At 50.3% G+C, this 23,830-nt stretch overlaps 1 protein-coding gene across 1 annotated transcript in view; it reads left to right on the top strand.

The window, feature by feature from the left end:
- The window catches only part of DOCK2 (dedicator of cytokinesis 2), a 370,198-nt gene that overhangs the window by 334,643 nt on the left and 11,725 nt on the right, over positions 1-23,830 (top strand). The window contains exons 38-45 of the mRNA XM_023528646.1: positions 3,202-3,291; positions 5,205-5,309; positions 7,267-7,408; positions 12,659-12,740; positions 13,896-13,980; positions 14,795-14,881; positions 19,799-19,975; positions 21,341-21,424. Coding sequence (XP_023384414.1) covers positions 3,202-3,291; positions 5,205-5,309; positions 7,267-7,408; positions 12,659-12,740; positions 13,896-13,980; positions 14,795-14,881; positions 19,799-19,975; positions 21,341-21,424 — 852 coding nt within the window. The remainder of the gene's footprint in view (positions 1-3,201; positions 3,292-5,204; positions 5,310-7,266; positions 7,409-12,658; positions 12,741-13,895; positions 13,981-14,794; positions 14,882-19,798; positions 19,976-21,340; positions 21,425-23,830) is intronic.

The raw sequence follows: 23,830 nt of genomic DNA, 5'->3' as shown, positions 1-23,830 counted from the left end.
GTGGCTCCTTATCACAGCTCAAGGCTTTCCTCGTATGTCACGTCTTGAAAAAGGCCTTCCCTGACCCTAGACAAAGCAACACCCCTGCCCTGAGTCACCCATATTGCCTCTTCAGTGCACTCGTCACCATCATACATCACCTCGTTCATTTTTTTACTTGTTCGTTGTCTGGCTCCTCACTTTAGAATGCCATGAGTGCGGAGACCTGTCCACTGCTGAATGCTCAGTGGCTAGAACAGAGCCTGACATACGGGGCCCATTGAATACATGTTGAAAAAATGATTGAATTGAACGTACAAATGACATTGTGGTACCATCGTGGATCTCTAAACAGCAAGGATAGAATGCTTGGTTGAGTTTGGTCAGGAGACTAGTCAGACCACCTGCTGCCCACCCTCCAAGCACCAGCCCAAGTGCTGGCACTCGTCCTGTAGGAGGCGTGGCGTGGTGGCTAAGTGCTCAGGCTCTGAAGCCAGATGGCCTGGGTTTCAGATCTTGCTCCTCTACCGCCCACAGTTCCCCTGACTTCTCAGAAACTCCAATTCCCTACCCATAATGGTAAGATGCTAATGGTACCTGCATCTAATAGTGTGAAAACTAGGTGAGAAAATGCACGTAGAGCATCTAGCATAGGACCTGCTTCGCAATAATATCTTATTAAACTTTAACTCTCACCATTATCACCTGACTGTCCTCAGGGCCCAGGTCGATGGGCCACTTCCTCCTTCGAGCCTCCTCGAGTCCTCCAGCTTACCTACAAGCTTTCCCCGGGGCTCGCAAGGCCTCTCACAGTTCATTTCGGTCTGCCCTGTCTTAGTCTGATCTCGCATCTGACTTAGTCTGATCTCCCCACCTTCCCTGGAAAGACGAAATGAGGTAATGTCTGGGAAGGACTTATAAATTCCCAGGAGTTGAGCAGTTGGAGAACACTTCTCATAATTTACAATTATAAGCCTCTTGAGGGCAGAGACTCTGTCATCCCTGGAACCTCCTGCCCCATGGGACAGCAAGCCAGAGCTTACTAGTGCATGCTGAGCTTTGTCCTCTACCCGGTGTCCAGTTCAGCCCACCTTGTGCTGAGCACACAGGAAAAAGGCTTGAGCCGCAGGCTCAGGGACCTCACCGCCCGGCTGGCAAAAGGCATGCCAGTTACGATCTTTGCATGTTATTCTTTGGTGCTGTGCAATAATCGGGGAGGGGCAGGAACAAGATGATAATGAAGTACTTTGGGAGTAGAGAGGAGGGAGAAGCTGGGTACAGCTCACTCTGAAAGCCACTGCTGTGGAAGCTTCTAGAATGAAGCTCAAACTCCTTAGCACACCTTCAGCTTCTTTTCCCCAGATCTCTCCTCATAGAAACTCATTGCTACAGACACACACAGTGGCTCTCTACTCCACAAATCCATCTGTCATCACCTGATAGACTCCTCTACATCCCTCAAAACCCAACTATTACATCTATTTTTATGTAGGCTTCACCCACCATGTTTCATGAAAGCAGAGACTATGTCTTATCCATCTTTATATCTCTCCATCACTGCACACCATACCATGTCATAATTCAGCAGGTGCTACAATATATCACACTCAGAGAGATCAGTGACTATCAGAGGTCCCAGTGACCACAGGGACACCTGAAAGGAAATCTCAGGTACCTGCCTTCCTGCCCGGTACCCATCCTGGTCCATTAGTGGTCTCTTAACACACATAGAGAGAGCGTCTCTGGCATATTACAGTGGGAAGTTGGCAAAGACCTCCACTTGAGCCAGGCATCCCCCTGGCCCAGCCCAGGGGTGTTACTACCAGGGACGTGGTTCCTCCTGGCACAGAAAGCATTTTGCACCGATCTCTGGGCTGTCTGCAGGTTTACAGCTGCGGCACCTCCACTCTGCTCTGTTGTTTATTTTTATGCTTGGGTACAGGGGGGCACTCTCGCTCCAGAGTGCACGCTGCATTTTCTCAGCCTCCGCTCTCTCCTCCCCCTCATCGCCCAGCTTCTCCATTCAGACGCATCTTCCATTTTAAACCGAATGTGAAATGTAGTGCGAATCCCTTGAGACCGCCAGCTCTCCAGCCCACCCTGTGCTCCCCCTGCCTCTCCGCAGGGGTCCCCAACCCCTTGGTCTGAGATGGAGGGTATCTATGGGTTTCGGCCTCAGAGAGGGAGGACAGAAAGGATCCCCTATGTCCAGGGTTTGTTTTTTCAGAATTGTTTTTAAAAATGGAAAAGACCTATTTTAAAAAAAGGTTTACTCACTCTTTTTAATACTCTAATACCAATCCCACCTTTACTTCTACACTGCCCCCCCTGCCCGCTCACACACCCCAAATAACCCCATTAAGAAAGGACAGGCATAGAGTTTCAGTTACACAAGATAACCGAGTTCTAGAGACCTGCCGTTTGACACCAGGCCTATACTGACAGTGCGTGTTGTGAACTTAGGATTCTGTGAAGAGGGTAGATCTCTATTAAATGTTCTTTCTACAATTAAAAAAAAAAGAAAAGAGCAAAAGGAAGGTAGGGAAGGAGGGAGGGAGGAAGGGAAGAAAGAAGGGGGAGAAGGAGGGAGGAAAGAAAGTCGGGAGGAAAAGGTGTCGGGATTAGCAGAATGCTGAGATCCCAGGCGCGAGCATCAGGGAACTGGATCCGGCCCTGTCTCGATCTCCAGGAGCCCTCTGACCTCAGGCCACCTGCTTGCTTCTCTGCGAACCATTTCTCTGTGGAAAACGGGGCCAACACTTCCCTGCCCCACCTGCACACGAGAGGCTAAGGGAGGCAACGGCTCACTTACTAAGCATTTCTAAGGCCGCAGGTCACCCCAGGGGGGCAGGCTGGCCCTGCTTTTGGTTGGGCATCTGAGCTGGGGCAGTTGCTCTGCCCGTGAACCTCCGTATCTCACCTGGGAAGTAAAAATACTGCTAGTCACCTCTCAGAGGGGTTGCGAAGGTCTCGAGAGCCTGTAAGTTAAGTGTTTAGCCCAGTCTGTGGCCGCTGCATTATTTGTGAGGAAACTCGGCTGAGAGGCAGAGGAGGGGGGTCGTACTGTTGGGAAGCACGGCCTCCGGCGCGGGAGGCTGAGGCTGGGCCGGAGCCAGGCGGGCAGCTCAACCCCAGGAGGCACAGTCACCAGGTCCCTTCCTGACAAGGGCTCTGCAAGCCTGGGGGTGCCCCCTGACCTTTGTCTCCACAATCTTTTTGCAGATGTGGGAGGAGGCCATCAGCCTGTGCAAGGAGCTGGCAGAACAGTATGAGATGGAGATCTTTGACTACGAGCTGCTCAGCCAGAACCTGGTAAGGCGTCCCCAGCGGGGCTGACTGTCCTGGAGGCCGGGTGCTCAGGCCTTGACTCGCCAGCGAGGCAGGCCAGGTGGGGTGGGTGGGGCACTCACTAGGTAAGGGATGGACGTAGAGCCCGAGCCCAGCGAGGCTGAGGCTGTGCCGAGCGGCTCCCTCCTAGTTGGGAATATTTCCAAGTGGGGAATTCTGGGACAGCTCGTCAGGACAGCTCCTGGGACAGAGTGTTAAGTACCTACCTGGCACAGGGGCGGCTGCTGCTGTTGCAAGCCCAGTCGACAACGCTGTGCTCCATTTGCAGTAAAATCCCCACAAATCACTGAGCCAATTAAATAACAACGCAAATTTGTGCTTTCTGATTAACCGATAAATCACATGAAAATGCTCCCCATCTGGCCATTCCCCCATTAGCTCCTGGATGCTTGTGATTTGGTGCAGGAAGTAGAAAGGGAGGGGAAGCCAGCCTATCTAGCTTGTGCTGCAAAGGCCAAGGCTTGGCGGAGAGGCAGCCTCTGCAGGGAAGATGCAGAACTTTTCCTTTGCTCCCCGCCTATTTCCTGGTGACCTGAGCCAGGACCCCAGAGCCCCATCTTAGCCCATTTTGAGAGGCCAGTCCAGCTGTTTCCAGTGAACTGTGAAATGAGAGGCAGTGTGTCGGGAGAGGATTTACAGCTTTTTTGGTGGGGGGTTGGTAATGGAGTATAGCGTTCTAAGATATGATGCAAGCATACATGTACTTGCCCCAAGAACACCTACATCTGCCCCACGAGTGTATCCACACAGGTGTTTGTGGATGTGGAGGCACGCGTGCCTTATAAACGTGTGCATTCATGTACACACAAACACACTCACGCACACAGTACACATTCATGCACACTCTGATCACATCTGGGCACCAAGCCCACATCACAAAGGCTCATGCCCAGGTCCATGCACATTTATCTTCCATATTGTATCAGATTTAAGATGCATGTGTTTGTGAGGTGCACTGTTCTTTTTAATGCGCCATGTCATGATTCCTGTCTGGCTAATAACACCAATTATAAGATGCCATCAGGTGTAAAGTAAGATACAAATTGTTTCCAGGGATGTTAAAATATGAAAACCACATACCTCTTAGCCTCGATAAATGTTAAATGTGCTGATACAGGAAGACAGAAACACTCATCCGTCCATAGACCCTCACGAACACATGCCTAGTGTGCACGAAGTGTGCCCGCCATGGGGACTCTCAGCAGCCAGCCAGGTTCACTGCCCGACCTACTGGCTGCGCTATGAGATACCATTTCCCTATCTACAAAATGGGGATACGATATTCATGGGGCCGTTATGAGGATGACGCAAGCAAATGAGCCAGCACAGGTAGCGTGATTCACATGGTACCTGGTGTATGGTAATATAACCGTTACCGTTGTCCCTTGGTATCAGTGGGGGATTGGTTCTAGGACCCCTTACAGGTAACAAAATCTGCAGATGCTCAAGTTCTTTATATAAATGGTATAGGATTTGCACATAACCTATTATTTGCACATAGGCTACAGCAGGGTAACCCTACACGTCGCCTCATGTGCACGGATTCAGCGTAGCACTCAGCAAGTGGCAAATTCAGGGGTTTTTATTCGGGATTTTTGTTGTTGTTGTTGTTGTTGTTGTTGTTGTTGTTGGGGGACTTCCTGGGAAATTTTTTCAAATATTTTGATCTGTGATTGGTTGAATCTATGGACGTATAACCCACAGATACAGAGGGCCGAACGTACTGTTACAATTACTGACATATTCATGAATGTGCAAATGAGTACACTTGGCACGTTGATCTGATATAATGACCGTGTCTGAAGTGTGGCCTTTGAGTCGAATGTGCCTTTGATACACATCTGTGTTGTTACAAGCAGCGTGTTTCCCTCTTTCAGATCCAGCAGGCAAAATTCTATGAAAACATCATGAAAATCCTCCGGCCCAAGCCAGACTACTTCGCCGTCGGGTATTACGGCCAGGGATTCCCCACCTTTCTGCGGGTGAGTTGGCGGGTGACTCGGTCACAGGCCAGGTCCCCGAGCCTTGGCACCCCGGCCGTCCCTCTGTGCCATGAGATCTGCCAGTGCACAGGCACTGTGCTCTCCTCCGTGAGCGCTGCCCCCACGCCAGCTCGCCCCTCGGTGCCGTCCATCATCGTCACCTCCAGCCACCCTCTGAGCTGCCTTGTGAGGTAATGAGCTCCCCGTTCTTGGAATGAGGTGTTCACAGAGAGGCCGGAGGACCTCGACTGCCCAGCACACACTGCAGATCGCTGCTTCCCAGACCTTTAGGACTCTGGACCCCTTTTCTCGCTTAAAAATTGCGGAGGTCCCCAGAGAACTTCTGTATCTGTAGGCGCTATCTATTTTTACCATATTCAAAATTAAAACTAAGAAAATGTAAAAATATGTATCAGCTTATTTTAAAATAATAATAAACCCATCATGTGTTAACATAAATTGCATCTTTAGGAAAAATAACTATATTTTCCAATAAAAAATTAGTACAAACAGTGAGATTATTTCATATTTCTGCAAATCTCTTTAATATCTGGAAGACAGCTAGGTGCTTAGACCCGCTTCTGCATTCAGTCAGTCGTGATGTCACCCGTCACACAGCCTCTATAAAACTCAGATGCACACTCGTGAGAGGATGAGGGTGAGAAAGGCAAATAACAGCTTACTGTTATTATGACAAGAGCTTTGATCTGGCGAGGCTCTGGAGGACCCTCAGGGACTCTTGGAGCACAGCTTCTGAACCGCTGCTTTGGCAGATTAGTCATTCGTCATGTAGAGAGTTGGATTAGGTCAGCTATAGGCTTCCTTCCGGTCTGAGCCTGTGGTTCAATTCTGAGCTCAGGAAGATACAAAAGAAACAGTAAATCTGATCTCTGATCCCACGCGATATATGATCTAATCAAAAAGATGAATCAGTCACCGTTATCAGTCACCGTGGAAGCCAGAGTGGACATGAGCTGCAGAAGGGGTAGATAGTGAGCGTTTCCTCGATAGAAGAGAGGTGACATCTCAAACCCGATCGTATAATCAGAACCCCCCGAGGAACTTGCTAAAAATACATATGTCTGGGTCCTACTCCCACAGCTTCTAGCCTGTCTAGAGTGAGGCCTAGGAATCTGAACTTCTAAAAGTCTCCTAGGCTCCTCTGATGATCCACCAGGTTTAGAAGCACTGATGTATGGAAGTGACGGATGTGAGTTTGGACAGAAGAACTTAGAAGCCATCAGAGGCTGCACAGATCTGATCTAGAACAGGGTTTCTGAACCTCAGCTCTGTTGACATTTTGAACTAGGTCATTCATTGTGGCACCATCCTGTGCATTAACAGATATTTAGCAGCATCTCGGGCCTCTCCCCACTAGGTTCCAGTAGTCCCCCTTCCCTGAGTTGTGACAACCAAAAATATTTCCAGACATTGGCAATGTCCCTTAGGAGGCAAAATCACACCCTATTTGACAACTACTAGTCTAGAAGAGGCTCGCGTGGCCAAGGCAGGTGAAATGCGTTCCCTTGGAGAGCTCGGGTCAGAAGCCAAGTGAGAAAGGACTTTAATGCTGGTCCCTTCCATCCTGCAGCCCCAGCCCACATGGCCCAGTAAAGGCAGGAGCGAAATCTTGCGATCATGTGCACAGGAGAGTAGGTGTGACATAGCGAAAGCTGAGTGAGGAATTATTCTGGAAGCTGTGCCTAGGGTAGTTTGAAGAAGTTCTCAGCACCCACGATCTCCTCTCCCTTGAGAACCAATCTTTTTAAAGGCATGGCGTGCCCAGCTGGAAGGTCAGTGATTGAGCTCCTCCTTTCCTTGGTGGGAAACAGAGAGGAGAAGGATCTATAGGCGGTCACCATCGCCCAGTAGTCCTGTCACAAGCCTCTGGCTTTGCTTGGCCCACGTCCTCCAAGCCCGGGCCCTGAGATTTCTGACAGGTGTCGTTTCTCTGCAGAACAAAGTGTTCATCTACCGAGGGAAGGAGTATGAGCGGAGAGAAGATTTCCAGATGCAGCTGCTGAGCCAGTTCCCCAACGCGGAGAAGATGAACACCACCTCCGCCCCCGGGGATGACGTGAAGAATGCCCCCGGCCAGTGTATCCTTGGAGAATGCCCCGACCGAGGGGCCAGACGTGGGCAGCCCACCGGGCCCCATCTTAGGGCTCAGAGCTGCTGCCAGGATCGTTGCCATGGTGCCAGTTCTAGTGTCCCAGTGTGGGATCCAAAGGACCCATCTCAAGAAATTCTAAATGTTGCATTCGTTGGTTAATTCAGTTGCTCACTCACTCATTCATTCATTCATTCATTCTTGTAATGAATACTATCAAGCTTTGACTCTGCACCAAGCATTATGCTGAGTGCTGGAGATTATATTCACAAAGGGGTCCTACCTCAAGGAGCTTATAGTCCAATCAGAAAAAGAGACATTGAACAACCAATTGCACCATTAAATATGTATTTGTAAAAATGCGGTCAGTGCCAAGCGGAAGCCATGCGGGGTGCTGTGGTTAGAAGGGCAGAGAGGCTTCCTTGAGGAAGGGGAGGTTTAAGGTAAGTAACGAGCCAAAGGCTAGTGAGAGGTGGGCAGAATGTCCCAGGCAGACGAAAGGACCATCCTGTGCAGAGACATGAGCGGAAGGCACCTGGCAGGTTCCACGAACTTAAATAGTGCCACATTGCTCTTCTACTAAAATCAAAACTCCTAAGGGAGGCCTGCAAGTTTGTCACCGCCTGACCCCTGCCTGCCTCTCCAGGGCCTCTCTTTCCAGCTCTTTTCTTCCTCACACCCCTCTGGCCACACTGACTTCTTTTCTGTTCCTTAAACACGCCGGCTTGTTCCTACCTCGGGCCTGCGCATGTCCGGTCCCCTCTGCCTGGCTTTGCTGTCCACCAGCTCCTTTCTCGCCATCGGATCCTAACTTGGGGTCCCCTCCTGGAGGAGGCCTTCCTTGGTCACCTACAGTGGCCTTTTCTGAACGCTTTATGACAGCGTTACCTCAGACTGTTTTCCCGAGAGAATTTCTGTCATGACCTTTCGTGCTTTTAAAGGTACAGTGTCAGCTAGACCTAAACCCCGCCTTGTTCTCTTCAGGAACTCCTCGTCTCCCACAGTGCCCCGCACAAGGCCAGCTCTCGGGAAATACTCCTTAGTTAACAGAAGGACGAAGAAAACGAGAGAGAGAGAAAGGAGAGCTAGACAGACAGAGGAAGGAAGCAGAGCGGGGCCAGCTCACCGAGGTACACAGGAGGGCAGAGGTGACAGGAGGTGATGCAGCGAGGTTGGCTGGGGTGCAGTGTTCTCGGGGCCAGGAGCCCACTCCGGGCAGGAGGCGGGACCCCAGTGGTCGGGAGTCTGTAAACCCACAGGCACGGCAGACAGCTGGGCAGAGGTTCGTTAACCCAGCCTACTTTGGACCCTTTAACACAAATTAAGTTATAGCCTTTAAAATGGGCTTGACAGGTTACATGGCTAGTCTGTTAAGTCTGCCAAACCATAATCCAAATCTCTTTCCCTTGGGTGATAAATATTCATCTGTGACCTTTCATTATGCTTGCCTGTCCTTCATGCCTGCTCTACCACGGTTATTTGCAGAAGGAAATGCAACTGGTGATGGGGCTGGCTGGCTGGCTACAAATGTGAGTTTGGTTACAGGCGAGACATGGGATTAATACTAAGGCCCTTCTACGTGGACGTCTGGTGCCGAACAGCTCCGTGGCCTTTTAACTTGGGGCAGGTGGAGAGGGCACGTGTTCCTGAGCCAGATCATCACATGTAGGCGAGATTCAGTGTCCAGAACCAGGTAGGAAGAGAAGAGGAAGGTCTGACCTTTGCCGAATGTCCTCTTCGTGCCATGCATGGGACTGAGCGCTTTATTACCATAAGCCTTCGATCCCCGTAAAACCCTATGAAGTTGGTATGAATTTTCCTTATTTCATAGAGAAGCAATATGTGAGGCAGAGAGGCAAGGCTGCAAAGCTAGTTCGTGATGGAGCTGAGATTTGAACTCCAAGATCTATCTGTCTCAAAGTTTATATTCTTTCCATAATATCATCATTTTTTCTAAGATTAGTGAACAGAATGTTCTTTATTAACTATTCACGTACTAGGCGTTTTTCATGCTTTATTTCATTTTGTCCTCATAATCTACAAAATGGGTGTTATTGCTCTCTGCATTTTGCAAATGAAAAAACTGGGTTTTAAAAACTGTAAGCAGCTCGCGCAAGGTCCCAGGAAGTGATCGAGCTAGCGCCGTAACTCAGGTCTGCTTTTTACCGAAATCTGAGCTTTTGATCTCCGGTCTCTTGCCTTCACTTGTCAAAAAGCTAACAAGCAGTTTGGAAAGGTGACAGATCTCATGTCTTCCCACTTAGGTATCCAAGTTGGGGAAGACATTGAAAAGCAGAGGTCTCTTAGTTGGTCATCTCCTGTCCCTCATTCTCCTCTCTGCCCAGACTTTGGGGCCACAGTTCTACGCGTGGATTCGGCACACGGCGAGAGTCCAGCCATGCCTCCTCCTGTTGTCCCCGGTGCCATCAGGACTGGTTTGGATGATTTTCTTGGACCAAAGCCAGTAGCTAAGGACAGTAGACTTGACCTAGTACCCTCTTTAAAACAGGAGTTGGGAAACTTCTCTATAAAGGACCCGATAGGAAATATTTTAATCTTTCTGGGCCATGCGGTCTCAGTCATGACTACTCATTTTGGCTGTTACATGGGGGAACAGCCACGGATGGTACACGAATGGGTGGGTGTGGCCGTGTTCCAATACACTTGATTTATGAACACTGAAATTTCATATCGTTTTACACATCGCAGAATACTCTTCCCCACCCCCTCCCACCCCCAACCATTTAAAAATATAAGAAATTCTTCTTAGCTATGGACCTTCTGAGAACAGATGGTGAGCCAGGTTTGACCTGCAGGCCATTTTTGCCACCTCCTGCCCTAGACTTCATCCAGAGTGATCTCCCTCCCAGGGAGGCCGTTGGCTGGGTGTCTCGAGAAGGGAAATGGTCTTCCTGAGCATTACAGCAGTCCTTCCAGGGAGGCTCATGCATGCATTAAGCATCGTTCTCTCCCCCTCCCCCCACCCCCGTCTCAGGGACTCTAATTGGATGTCATAATACTCTTCAGAGGTAAAACAGTTAAATCCCCAACACAGGTTCTGGGTGTTTTCACACTAAACATCTTGGCCGCAAGCATTTCACAGCAAACATTTTCGCTGCAGAACTAATTCGGCATCGGGCAGTTCTGCTGTAAAAGGACATAATGAAACAGGGGAAAGTACATAACAAAATTAAAAAGACTTTATTGCTATACATTTGTTTTTAATTGTCGATTTGTATTCACATGTTGTCACATGGCCATTGATAGATGTTCCAAAGCTCTATGGGAAATGCTATTGTACGCAATACGTACAGGATTACCCCAGGGTTTGCGGACTGGCATGTCATCATTTTCTAGTATAGTATGCAATCTGGCCCAGTAAGTTTTATTATCATATTCTCCATCAAGTCGATTTGTATTGTCATTATCATCCACTATTTTCAGACCACCCCATCTACTTTCCACTGTGTAGACAGACCATTTTGAGGGCTCAGATTTATAAAATCTAGAAACGGGAGTACTGAGAACTTGTCAGTGGAGAAATGAAATGAAACCAAACTGTCATAACAACTAGCTTAAATACATTGAGTATTTAATGTATCTAAATCGATTTATCAATGGAGAAACAACTAGCTTAAATACATTAAGTGTTTAATGTATTTGAATTGATTTGTCAATGGAGAAATGAAACCAAACTGTCAACCAATTATTTATATCTTTTATGACGAAATTGACTTACACGGCACATTAGTTCTGCAGTGGAAACATTTGTGGCAAAAACTCTACCGGCCAAGGTATTTACGTTAAAAAATGCTCAGAAATACTGGACATGCCCAACATATTATTTTGAAGCGAGTTTGTGGGGAGGAGGGCCAGGCAAATTTAACTTGGACTTATGTTTTGGCCATTTCTTACGTGTGAAAGAATCGTAGCCTCTGCCATCGGAAAGCCCACAGTCTGGTGGGAGGGGGAGAAGACAAGGACCTGAGAGGTAAGAGCCCCAAGTACAGGCAAAATGCTGTGGAGAAGGAAGGAAAGTGGCACCTGGCTGAGGGGAACCTGAGTGCTCATGGAGGCCGTGGGGCGGGGGGCCGGGGGGGGGGCAACGTTCTGAGCAGAGGGAACAGTAGAATCTCCTGGATACCTAGACATATGGTAGGAAATGGGTCGGGATCATAGTTGAGTATTTAAACACTCTGTATTCACACATTGGCACATTTGAATGTCAGCAAGAGGAGTTTGTGATTCCTTCGTTGGCAGAAGTGTCGGGCCCGGGAGAAGAGGTTCTGGGGTCATGGGGGTCTTCTGGTAGATCCCTAAAGAGCAGAGATGAGTAAAGACCCCATGGAAAGTAGGGAAAGGGAACAGAGCTCAGGGATGGGACCAGTGACGGCTGACTTTGTTCATTTGGTTTGCCATATCATTGGCTTAAAAAGAATAAGCTCTAGAATAAGTGTGACAAAGATCTGGCTCACACGGTGCCTCTCCTATATCCTGTGACGATGGCAGGCATCACTAACTGATCATGGGACTCTTTCCCACTGAGACTGGACAAGGCCTTACAATCCTCGCACAGGAGTTACTTCTCAGACATTGAGAGGTGAAGTGCAAAATGTTGTATATTTGCACGCTCTAAATCAGTGTTTTTCGAACACGAGCATGTATGTGAGGTTCTTATAAAAATAAAGACTGATTCAGTAGGTCTGAGGTGGGGCCTGGGATCCACCATTTCTAACAAGCTCTCAGGTGACCGAGTAGCAGTCTAGAGTCAAAGAACTCCACTCTCTGTTCTCACAAGCCGTGCGACCTTCAGCAAGGGTCTGGCCTCTCTGACCTTGATGCCCTCCTCTATGAAACAGGGATGATTACATCGGTGCAATGCTCAGTGGGACTGGAGCCGTGAAAGGAGCCCATGCGAGATGTGCTTTGCAATCGACTGAGAGCCGTAAATGAATTAGATGGCATTAATGATGATACGGCGGCGATCATGATGATTAAGCACCGCTGAGCAACTGTTAGCGGAGGCCGAGCCCTGGGACGGGGTTGCGAGTGACAGGCAGCTCTGACTGCTAACTGGTCATTAGGACCTAGTTGGCAGCCGGCAACCTGAGGTTGGTTATTGAATCAAAACTTGATCCCAGAAGGGCCGGTTTGGAAAGTCTCAGCCGGGACCTGCTATGCTTGAAATTGTCCCTTCGGCCAACAGACATGTTGTGAACCCTTGACTCAGGGATCCCAGACATCCAGTGTTTCACCGTCCAGCCTGTCTTGGATGAACACCCCAGGTTCAAGAATAAGCCGGTGCCTGACCAGATCATAAAGTAAGACCCGCAGCTCACTGGAAGAGAGGACGGGGGAGAAAATCCATGACGCCACCAAGCCGAGCTGGTGGCAGGACCAGACCCCGGCGCCCTTCTAGTTCCTTCTCTAGCTTAGCCAGCCGTTTCCCTTTCCTTTGGGGAGAAGCATCACCCCGAGTCAGCCGTCTGGGAGGAGCAAGGTCGAGTGGATCCTCAGTGAGCGGCGATGGGGTTCACTGGACTGGCCGTGGAGGCTGATCCCAGAGTGTGTGAAGGGGGCGGGGGGCGCAGCGCTCATGCCGAGCAGCTCTCCCAAGTGGTTGTCTTTTCGGCATTTGTGGAGGCTGTGTATTGACAGCGGATGTGTTCAGACTATGATACCGGGACATTAGAGGAAGTCACATGAAAGCAGATATTGATCTGTTTAATACCAGACTGCAAGGTCAGTGATGAGGCCATGAGGCACGGGGCCTGTGGAGTCTGGGGCACAAGGCTGCACCCCTCCCATCTGTCCAGCTCCCCGCCTTAGGCCCAGATACCCAATACAGCGCCTCAGGCGCCTTGGTGAAAAGCCTCCCCCCGGGAGTTCCAGGGGAAGCAGGGGCTCCTTTCTCAGGAGAACAAGGGCCCCTTCCTTCAGGGAGAGGGGGCCCCGCCCGGCAGCCTCACACCGGTGCACATGGCTGAGCAGGTGAGCTGAAGTGGATCTCAGCCTCCTGTCACCTCTCGGTCAGGTGCCCGTGGGCAGGGGACAACAGCTATATAGCTAGCACTGTACACTGCTGGCCCTCATGTCAGAACCTCACTCTCTAGTGAGAGTGATTTGGGGGTGGCTGAGACACCTAAAGAAATCCTTGGAAGATACTCCTGGGACAGTAGGTTTGGTGTGTCCAAATCCTTCATTGAGGTCACAGGAAATGATGGCCCAGGCAACTCTGTGTGCATTAATGCGGGAATTCCAACTCCTTGGGTACCCCAAGGTGTGTTCTCATGGGCATAACAGCAGTCTACCTTCTGAATCACCTTGCGAGGAAAGCCTGGTTTTCAATGTGACGACAAGGACCCTGTCAGACCTGAAGCTTGCTGTAACAGGCCTCCCTGGGCAGAGACAGGTCAGGTTCTCTGTCGGCAGCCAAGCATGCTGCCAGGAGCCTCAGCCTCTTTCCTGTCTTGCAGCTTTTATAAATCCAACTATGTGCAAAGGTTCCACTACTCGCGGCCAGTGCGCAGGGGGACCGTCGACCCCGAGAATGAGTTTGCCGTGAGTATCTCCCCTCCCCCTCAGCAGCCTTGACCATTTTTCTGAACCACCCTTACCAACCAGAGCATGCATCTGCCAGCCTCAGGATGGGAGGGATGTGATTCAAAGCCAAAGATAGTCAAACTAACACCTGCTGATACAACAATACCCGTTCCTGGTGTCTTCCTTCCATTGGGTTCGTTTTCTCATTTCTTGGGCCTTTCCACTTTCAAGATATAACCCGGGCCTTGTGTGAGATGCAGCTTTCAACCACAGGGCATTCAGCCATTTCCAGAAGGTAGCAGCCCTCAGGCAAAGCAGGGGTGTTAATGAAGCCAAACCCTCCAGGAAATACCAATAAACCAAGGCGATTTCAGTCCGCCTGGCCCCTGCTCTCTTCCCAGCTATGACCTGTATTTTATGCCCAAGAGCTAAGGCTGGCGCTGGAAGGTGGCTCCAAGTCTCTCTCAGCTCTTTGCCTTAAATCGTGATTCCTCCTATTTGGGAGTCACTATCCCTTTGAGAATCTAATGAACACTGTGGACCCTCCCTGTGAAAATGCAGGCGGATGCATTCAATATGGCCTATGAATTCAAACTGTTCAGAGAGCCAGGTTAAAACTTCCTGGGCCTGAGTCCAGGGAAAACTTGAACTTCACTTTGGGAAAGAACTCTTAAGGGTGAGGTGAGAACGTTTCTGGGTCTTGGAATATTTATTCCAGTTTCGGGTGGACGGGAGGCTGGGGCCTGGCGCGGTTCCTGCCAAGCTTCTCCGATACTCAGGTTTCCTAAGTGTGTTGCTTTCCTACCTTTGTCTCCGCCTGCCCGTGGGACAGTCGATGTGGATCGAGAGAACCTCCTTCATGACTGCGTACAAGCTTCCGGGGATCCTGCGCTGGTTCGAGGTAGTTCACATGTCCCAGGTGAGTCTGTGAGCCTTCATGGCACACCTGTCCCAGCCTCAGGAGGCCTCTTTGACTGTGAAAAGGGGACACGCCTTTGTTTGAAACCACTGCAGGAGTCCTGGAATTCCAGTGCTGGAAGGGACCTGAGGCAGCATCCAAATTAGCTGCTTTCAGACTTTTTAAAAAAGCACCAGATAACTTCCATTCCTTGCAAATGAAACCTGTTGCACTGAAAGCTGATGAATGGCGAGCTCCTGGGGTTGGATGCAGCAGGGAGGCAGAGGACCAGGAACTCTGTCCTTACATCCTCCCAGCCCCAGCAGCCCCTTGGGGCACATTTGCAGAATCTCATTCTGAACTCATAGTGGGACAAACCGAGGCTCAGAGCGAGGAAATCGCACAGACGCAAAGCTGTGACTAGAATACAAATGTTTGAACTCCCTCCTTCAACTCTCATGTTCTACTTCCCCAAACACTTCAGGGTCTTCACAGCCTCCAATAGCTAAGGATCCCACAGCTCCCCGGATGCAGGGGAAGGGTCATGGTGGTTGTGAAGAAACCTGAAAAGTAGGGACATATTCAGATGTCTGATGTTTTCATTCAACAAATATTTCATGAGTACCTAACCCACGTCAAGCACTGTTCTAAGATCTGAAGATTTTACCATGAAGCTTACATTTCAGTGGGGAACAGACTAAAATGTCGAAGTAAACGTGCCATAGGTCAGACGGTGATAACCATTACGGAGGAAAAAGAAAGAGAAACGTAACAGAGGAGGCGCAGTCCAAACAGGGTGGCCCGAGAAAGCCTCCCTGATAAAGCGGCTTCCGAGCCAAGGCCCGGAGGAAGTCAGGGACTGGTCCTTGCAGCTGTTGAAGAGAAGGACATTCTGGCAGAGGGAACAGCGAGTGCAAAGGCCCTGGGGCCGAGCATGCTTGTGTCTGGATCAGAACTAGTGAGGGGTGAGTAGTAGTCTGATCCCAGATCCCATAGGACACTATAGGCCACTACGTGGACTTTGGCTTTTCTACTGATGACCTGGACCCGTGAACAGATGGGGAACATGGTCTGCTTGATATTTTCAAGCTACTGTATTATCAGCCTTGACACCATCCCCCACCAGCCCTTAGCGCCCGCCTCCTCCCAGGGAACCCAGCAACCCAGCTCCTTTCCACATATCAGGTGCCCATTTTTGAGGTGAAGAATCAGAAACTTCCTACCAGCCTGTAGCCTGTTGGTCCCAGCTGTGCCCTTTTCTCCAGTGGTGCTCAGCAAGGTGCCTCTTCTTCCTCAGTGTCCCCATGAGACCCGGTCCAGTTCCCCACTCCCCTCTGCCACTGTGTTTCTCCTCAAAGCACCTGCCACCTCCGAATAGACCACCTCATGTGCCTGTGTGTTGATTTTTAATGTCCAGAATATTAGATGTAACATTAGAATATAAGCTCTATTATAATATAAGCTCTAGGAAGACAGATTTTTGTCTCTTTTGTTTCCTGTCATATCCCTGAGAGCAAAGAATAGTCCCAAGCCTATAACTGGTGCTCAGGAACATTCGTTAACTAAATCTATCCATCGGTCACTCTGCAGACACCTGTTATGTCTGAACTGGTTACCTTTATGGACTCAGGATTCTGAAGTCAGGAAGGACATAGCCAACATTTTCGTTTCGCTCCTTTTATCCCAATATCCTCGGAAAGATTGGGTTGGGAAAACCTCTAGAAAGCTGACCAGAGTGGATTCGTCTCTAACAGCCTCCCTCAGTCGAGTTACCAACACTGTCAGGGTGTCTCAGACACAGCGTCGTCTGCCTGCTGAGTGAGTTCGTTGCCCAGCGTTTGCTTTTTCATTCCACGAATTTATATCTTATCCTTGGTCGCTTCATTCGTACATTGACATGACGACAGGACTCTTTGTACAGAAAGGTGTTTTCTCATGGGATCCAAGTGTAAGCTCTGCTCACTGAGGTTTCTTTTCTTGTTCTTGGCCCAGCGGACATGAAGTCCTTACGATGGGCCCCGATGCAGGGGTCAGAGACCCAAATTCAGCTTGGTCATCAATGAGCTGTATGTTGCTGGGCAAACACTGTATCGCTGGGCCTTAGTTTTTATCATCTGTAAGACAGAGATTGAAAAACTATGGAATTTCAGAGCCGAAAGATACTCTAGAGGTCAGTTAGTCCAGGAGCTACAAATTTAAATACCTTTGGAGAAGAAAATGTAAGAATATGAGAGAGTCACATTTAGACAACAGCGGGGAGTGGAAGCTGTGGCAAACTCTCTCCAATGGAAATAAATTTTTAAAGATTGGAACTCACTGCAGGCTAAACAATAGACCTCTCCAGGCTCAGTTAGGCCTGCAGATCTCCAGACTGTAGCCCCTTCCTGGTTCTTATCCAGCCCAGCTATTTTGCATATGAGGAAACTGAGGCCCAAAGATAGGATTTGAACTGCCAAGGTAATGAGTGACAGAAGACATTATAATAACACCTGTTTCGTGCAGCTCATGGGATTCTTCAGAGGATTTACGAAGGTGACAAAGATAAAATGCCTTTGAAGAATATGAAATACTATTGACTGCGAGGGATTACCATAACTTTATCTTTTGGCTGATGCTCCGCCACCTCCCCCCGCCGCCCCCGGCTCTTTAAAATTGTTCCCAAAGTATTTTCTCCTGATAACTCATTTTCTCCTCACAGCAGGTTGGGCAAGCATTATATATACACCCATACTGCTGATAAGGAAACTGAGGCTCAGCTTAGGGAAGAGGTCAGAGATTTCAGGACTTGACAAGTCCAACAGCCAGTTTGAAGCAAGTTCGGTAGCAGAGCCTGATCCGTGTGTGGTGAGAGGGACCCGCCTTTGGAACTGGGAGTCACACTGAGTTCTCTCCTCAGCTCTGCCGCCACCTGCCCTGGGGCGAGCTACTTAATCTGCTGTGGGGAGATTAGATGAGAGCGTACATGCAATGCACCCAGAGGGACTTGGCACATAGTAGGCGGTCGATGAATGGAGCCATCTTTTGTCATGATTATTGCTTTTATTCCTGGGATCAGCTCCTAACATCCAGGCCTTCCCCCAAATATGCATATGCACCCCCCTCCCCCCATAACCACTCTGCAAGCTGTCTACTCAGTCTACACAAATGCTATGGGTGAGAAACCAAAGGAATGGTCATCCTCGTTCTCTGCCCCTGGTGGCTATAATGACATTAAAGACTTGGAAATACCAAAGAGCTTCAGAAATGAAGAGGAAAGCCAAGCAATAGACTTCTCATTTTTAATAACTCTCCTGAAAGCCTGTGTTTTTTCAGACACACCAGGCTATAGTTAAAATCCAGGTGCAGTGCTGGGCTCAATCAAAGCGGTCGTGATAGACTTTCCTTAGAGCTCAGTCTGGACCACGGCTTCATGAAGCCCCTGCAGATTGGTCTGTGTGCTTGACGGACACTAGACTATGGGCTGCAGCTTCTGGAGCATGAACCACAGCTCCCACCAGGCCGAGCAGACCCCCGCTCCCCCTCACATTTGTGTGTGTGTGTGTGTGCGCGCGCGTGCGCATGCATGCACACTCGTGGATATGTGCATGTGTGAATGTGTGTGCATACGTATACATGTCTGTGAGACAGAGAGGGTGACAGTGACACAGAGCGAGGGTCTACTCCCAGGGTCGTCTCACTGCAGAGAGCAGCCATCTTCAAAAACGTGCACAAACAAGAAAAGGGCTGAGGGGCTAGAATCTTATAGGGATTTAAGGAAATTATTTAAAAAATGACCAAGATGGTTCTAGAGGCTGGTTCTGCCCGTCTCGCTACCCAGTGGTTATAATAACCAGCAGGTGACATTTTTTTCAAGAATTCTACTGAGTCAGGTATCATATTATCTGAAATAATCTTTGCTGCATACTGAATAGGCTGCCTGTGGGTCTTCCGTTCTTAGAACAACTGCCAGTCTCTGTCCTGACAACTACATGAATGAGTAACAGCAACTAACAGCTATTATTCTCCACAGGTTTTCTCCTCATTTTATCGATGAGTCAACTGAGGATCAGAAAAGTTAGGAAACTTGCCCAAAATCACACAGCTAGAAAAAAAAACCTACAAAGCTGAGATTTGCACTCAGTTTGGTTTAGTTTAATTCAGGGCTCAGCAAACCATGGCCTGTGGGCCAGGTCCCATCTGCCACCTATTTTTGTGAGTTGTGTTATTGGAACAAGCATGCTCATTCATTTCCGTGTTGCCAAGAGCCGCTTACTCCCTACAATAAGGGAGTTGAATATTTGCAACAGAGAATGTCTGGCCTGAAAAGTCAAAAATCATCACTCTGGCTCTTTTACAGGAAAAGTGTGCAGACCCCGTATTCAGTTTTTTATTCTTGAGAACCACACAGTTCAGCCAGCTAGCATTTGATGGCACTCTGTTTAAATTGCTTGTTAAGCGGTGTTGATAAGGTGTTTAGTTTTTATCCTCCCAACTAAACTGAATCCACCTTGGCCCAGTGACGCCTTATACAGTCTTAGAACCTACTCTGGGCCGGGCTGGGCAATCACATCGCCAGCTATTCTGATCTCTCTGCTGCCGGCTCACACTTAGGGGCACAAGCAGTGTTGGGTGGGTTGAATCGGAGCACGTTTCACCCAGGTGGTAAGAAGGAAGACCTCCCTGGAGCACACCCAGCCTCTGCAACCCCAGCAAGCACCTGACACTTCCTGCCTCCACCTCCCTAGGAAATACATCCCTTTCTCACGATGCAGAAAGTCAGCCTGTCTCTCCCCAGACAGCAGCCGCGTCGCTCACCAGTTACAAGAGCCTGCTACAGCCCCTTGGGGAGCATTGCCTCATTTGAATTCTAATCCTAAATGAAATCAATACCAATAATTATATCTGTTTTTAAAGTGACCTGCTAAGACCCTTTCTTTCTGGCGATCTTATTTGCAACAGACCACAATTAGCCCTCTGGAGAACGCCATCGAAACCATGTCCACGGCCAACGAGAAGATCCTGATGATGATAAACCAATACCAGAGTGACGAAAGCCTCCCCATCAACCCGCTGTCCATGCTCCTGAACGGGATCGTGGACCCTGCTGTCATGGGCGGGTTCGCCAAGTACGAGAAGGTGAGGGCTTCCGCCGTCCAGGCCCTGGCAGGGAGCGGAGCGGTGGCCGGAGGGCCTGGGGGCAGACGCAGTCGCACACTGCTCATCTCACTGTGGCTGCTGCCCCGCAAAGGGACATTCACCTTCCAGAGGTCCTGCAGCCTCCCTCCCATCCTTCCCACACTCAGTGCCACACACTGCTGCGGCAGGAAGGGACAGGGGTCATAAGGGGCCCCTAGCTCACTGGGCACATCCGGGAACCTCTGCCAAGGAAAGGCTCTGGGTGACCATGAGCCAGGCCATAAACGTAGAGGAACCATGAATCAAAGTACGTGATTCATTCCGGGAAAGAAACGAAACCCAGAATCTGTAAAAATACCGAAAGGATAGAAGAGAACTCCAGAGGGGACTTATAATCTCTATATCCGGGTCACGAGGTCCCTCTAGATATCTTCACACATTTGAGCCACAGATTTCATTTTTGAGCCTCCTGGTATCCATGGCAAACAAGAGAAAAGCCACCAGATCTATGAGTTGCATTATCTCCTGGGGAAAAAATACCAGTTTCTCAGTGGGAGGACATAGCTTTTCCTGGCATCGAAGTAGAATAGAAAGTCCTTGCTTGGTTTTTACCTAGACCATATATTATAGGAGACACTGAGGGGAAAATGGATTCTTCATCCCCACAAAGCTCGTGATGAAGTCCCGATTACCTTTTCTATGCCATTCATTGATGTAAAACTAAGAATACAACCTAGTCATATAATTCAGGGACATTAATTTCAGTCACCCAACAGGCATGCCAGCTACCCTCAGACACCCCATGGAGTCATTGCCAGCAAGCCTTTGTTCAGTCTTGAGGGCTGATAGGATATGCGTGTATATGTGTGGCCATGAGCTCCACAAAGAGCTAGGGGCTGCCCCGATATTACACACGAGGGGCATGGTGAGGGGAGCTGGAATTCCTTACTGGGTTCTCTTCCTTGAGGACAGTGCTCTCAAACTTGAACGTGCATCAGAATGGCCTGCAGGACCTCTTATCACGCAGCTGCCTCCCTGCCACCCCCTCAGAGGCTCTGATTCAGTTGGTCTGGGTCGGGCCCAGGAATGTGCATCTCTGACAAATCCCCAGGTGATGCTGATGCTGATGGTCTGGGGACCCCACTTGGAGAATCGCTGGGGTTTGTGGCCCATTCCCAGCGCGTACTGATCTGAGGCTCCAGGAACAGAAAGCAGTGTAGGTCCCTACAGGTCCCTGCTCCACTGAATACACGGGGCCTCGCTGCTGCCCACCTCAAGCAGAATCGTCGCCTAGTGCCAGAGAAATGGTTATGGGGTCCACACCAAATGAAAACAGAAACCCCCATACCTGTCTGTCCTCCCCAGGCTTTCTTCACTGAGGAGTACACCAGGGACCACCCTGAGGACCAGGACAAACTGAGCCGCCTCAAGGACCTGATTGCGTGGCAGGTAAGGCAGAGCCGGGCTGGGGAGCCCGCCCTGCCCGCTTCCTCCCGCACCGTCCCTCTGCGCACCTGCCCTCAGCCAGCCTCCAGCCGCCACAGCCTAATTTAACATGTCCTCTTGTCCTTTGGCTTTCGGCCCCTCTTCTGACTCCTGAGCAGGCTCAGCCTGGAACTGGGACTTGGGGCCCTGCACCCTTGGGGTGCTGCACAGGTGCCTGGCAGCGATGCTCTGCACACGGTGCTAAGACTGCTTTACTGGTTGTTGAATTCAGGAGGTAGCTTGTCCCAGTGGGACTGAAATGCAAATCAGGCCCCCACACACGCACCCCCCCCACACACCCCGCATCTGCCAATCAGACAGGAAAAGACTTGGCCCTCGCCAGCACCTCTCCTCCTCCTCTAAAGCTGTCCGGGTTCGCTGTGGACGATACTCACATGGACACCAGGGTTTGGAAATAGCCAAGGCCTTTGTTCTCAGGCCTCCAGGGCCGAGCAGAGCACTCGGCAGGCGCGGGCCTCCCAGCTCCCAGGCCCTGCTCTGGACGTCTGCTGTCTCTCCTCCGCCCTTCCCGCCCCGCGCCTTCCCTCCACGCTCTCCTTTCTGACGCTTCCTCTCGGTGCATCTGTCTCTGTCTCCCTCTCTCCAAAGTTCTTTGCTTCCGTCCCTCCTCGCTCTGTCTTTTGCTTCTCTCTGCCCCACCCCTGCCCTCGCCCATCAGCATAACCCTCCCTCTGCTTTCCTCTCTCCTCCTCCTTTCTCTGGCTCTCTCCTGTGTTTTCTCTCCCTGGCTCTCCCCCGCACCCCCACTCCCTAGAGAGGAAACAATCCACCGGACCCTCCCCCAGGAGCTCTCGAAAGACCAGGCTCCTCCAGGCCTGGTGCAGCCCCCTCCTCAAACATCTCCCTGCTCCCCATGGACCACCCAAAACCCAGAACACTGCTGGTGGGGAGGCGCGCCCCTGAGGGCACAGTCGGGGGGCAGCGAGCTCGGGAGCAGGGACAGCAGGCTGCAGCTGCCTGTCCTCCCTGCTTCTTACCAGTCAGCACGCACAGAAAAGCAAGCTATTGTGGTGGGGAGTTGTTGTCACTCCAGGGAAATCGGGAAGTGAGAAACACTGGGTGCAGCCTCTTTTCTTAAAATAAGGATCCCTAATTCAGGTCTTTCTCTGCCTCTGCCAATTGATGCAAAGTGAGGCTTTAAAAATGAAATGCCAAGCGCAACACAGAAGTGCTCTCCTGAATGCATTTCGTATGTCTGGAATTTTCTCTCCTCTCCTACCTCGTGCCATCTGTGAAACCCACATATCCCCACGGCCCCCAACCTTCCGAGGTCATCGTGCCCTTTAATACTCCAGTAATGATTTCTCCGCCCCACCCCCAACTAGGGATGCAGGAAGGCTGGGCTTTGATTGGTTTCTTCCCTCAGATATTTCTGGAACGCTCCAGGGTGGGCTAAAATGTCACACAAATTTCTTTGGTTTTTGGGTGTCATTCTCAATCCATATCACTGCCCAAGGCCTCTCCACTGGGTACCAGTTATCACCTGGTCATGGCTCCGTGCCTTGTCCACTGCGCCCAAAGCCTGGACCTCAGCCTCACAGCACCGCTAACACCTGGCCGTGCCTGGTAAGGACGTTCCACCAAAGTCTTGGAGCTAGTGGAGGAAAAAAAGACCTCGAAAGCATACATTACACCTCATAGCTTCTGAGAGCCGTTAGCTCGGCCTCTTCAGACAGCACCCCCTAGTGGCCACCCTCTCCATAGCCCGTCACCACCTCGCCTTGCCACTATGTTACAGAGGCCGCTCGGCCAGGAATAGGGGATTGCCCTGCGCCATGTCCATGCCACCCAGAGTCCAGGCACCTACGCTCAAGAGATGCTGCCCTGCCCGTGGTCCCGGCGGCCTGTTCACGTTACTCCTCACTGCTAGTTAGCCCCTCATCCATTCCATCCATTCCTGCAACTTCTATTATCGAGTCCCCACGGAGTGCCAGGCAACAGAACGTAGTGCTGGACAAAATCGGGCCTGCGCCCTCCCGACGACAGATTGTCAGATTTCTCTGCTCATCACAGCATTTCAGCACATCCCTCGGGCTGGCCTCTCGACTCCTCTTAGCTTTTCTGGGGTATCCAGTGCCTAATCCCCGAGCCCCTCCTGGCTTCCTGGAGGCAGGTTGGCCTCTTCTTATCAGCAACTCCCCCCTCTGCTCTGGACGGGCCGTTACCGTCGTCCACCCACCTCCCACCTGACAGGCGTGGGACGGGTTCACAGATGTCTCCTAGTCGTCTCACTGAAGGTGTCCGTTTCTCCTTTGCCATGTTGTTCAGACCCATCGTGGAAGCATTCTCTTTTTTTTCTTCAAAATAATCTATATTCTCCCTCCGTGCGTCTCTCGCGCTTCCCCGAGG

Source organism: Pteropus vampyrus, unplaced genomic scaffold (genome assembly GCF_000151845.1).
Source record: "Pteropus vampyrus isolate Shadow unplaced genomic scaffold, Pvam_2.0 Scaffold30, whole genome shotgun sequence".
Lineage (NCBI taxonomy): Eukaryota > Metazoa > Chordata > Mammalia > Chiroptera > Pteropodidae > Pteropus > Pteropus vampyrus.
Note: the sequence above shows the minus strand (reverse complement) of the source record. Positions and strands in the feature narration are given on the sequence as shown.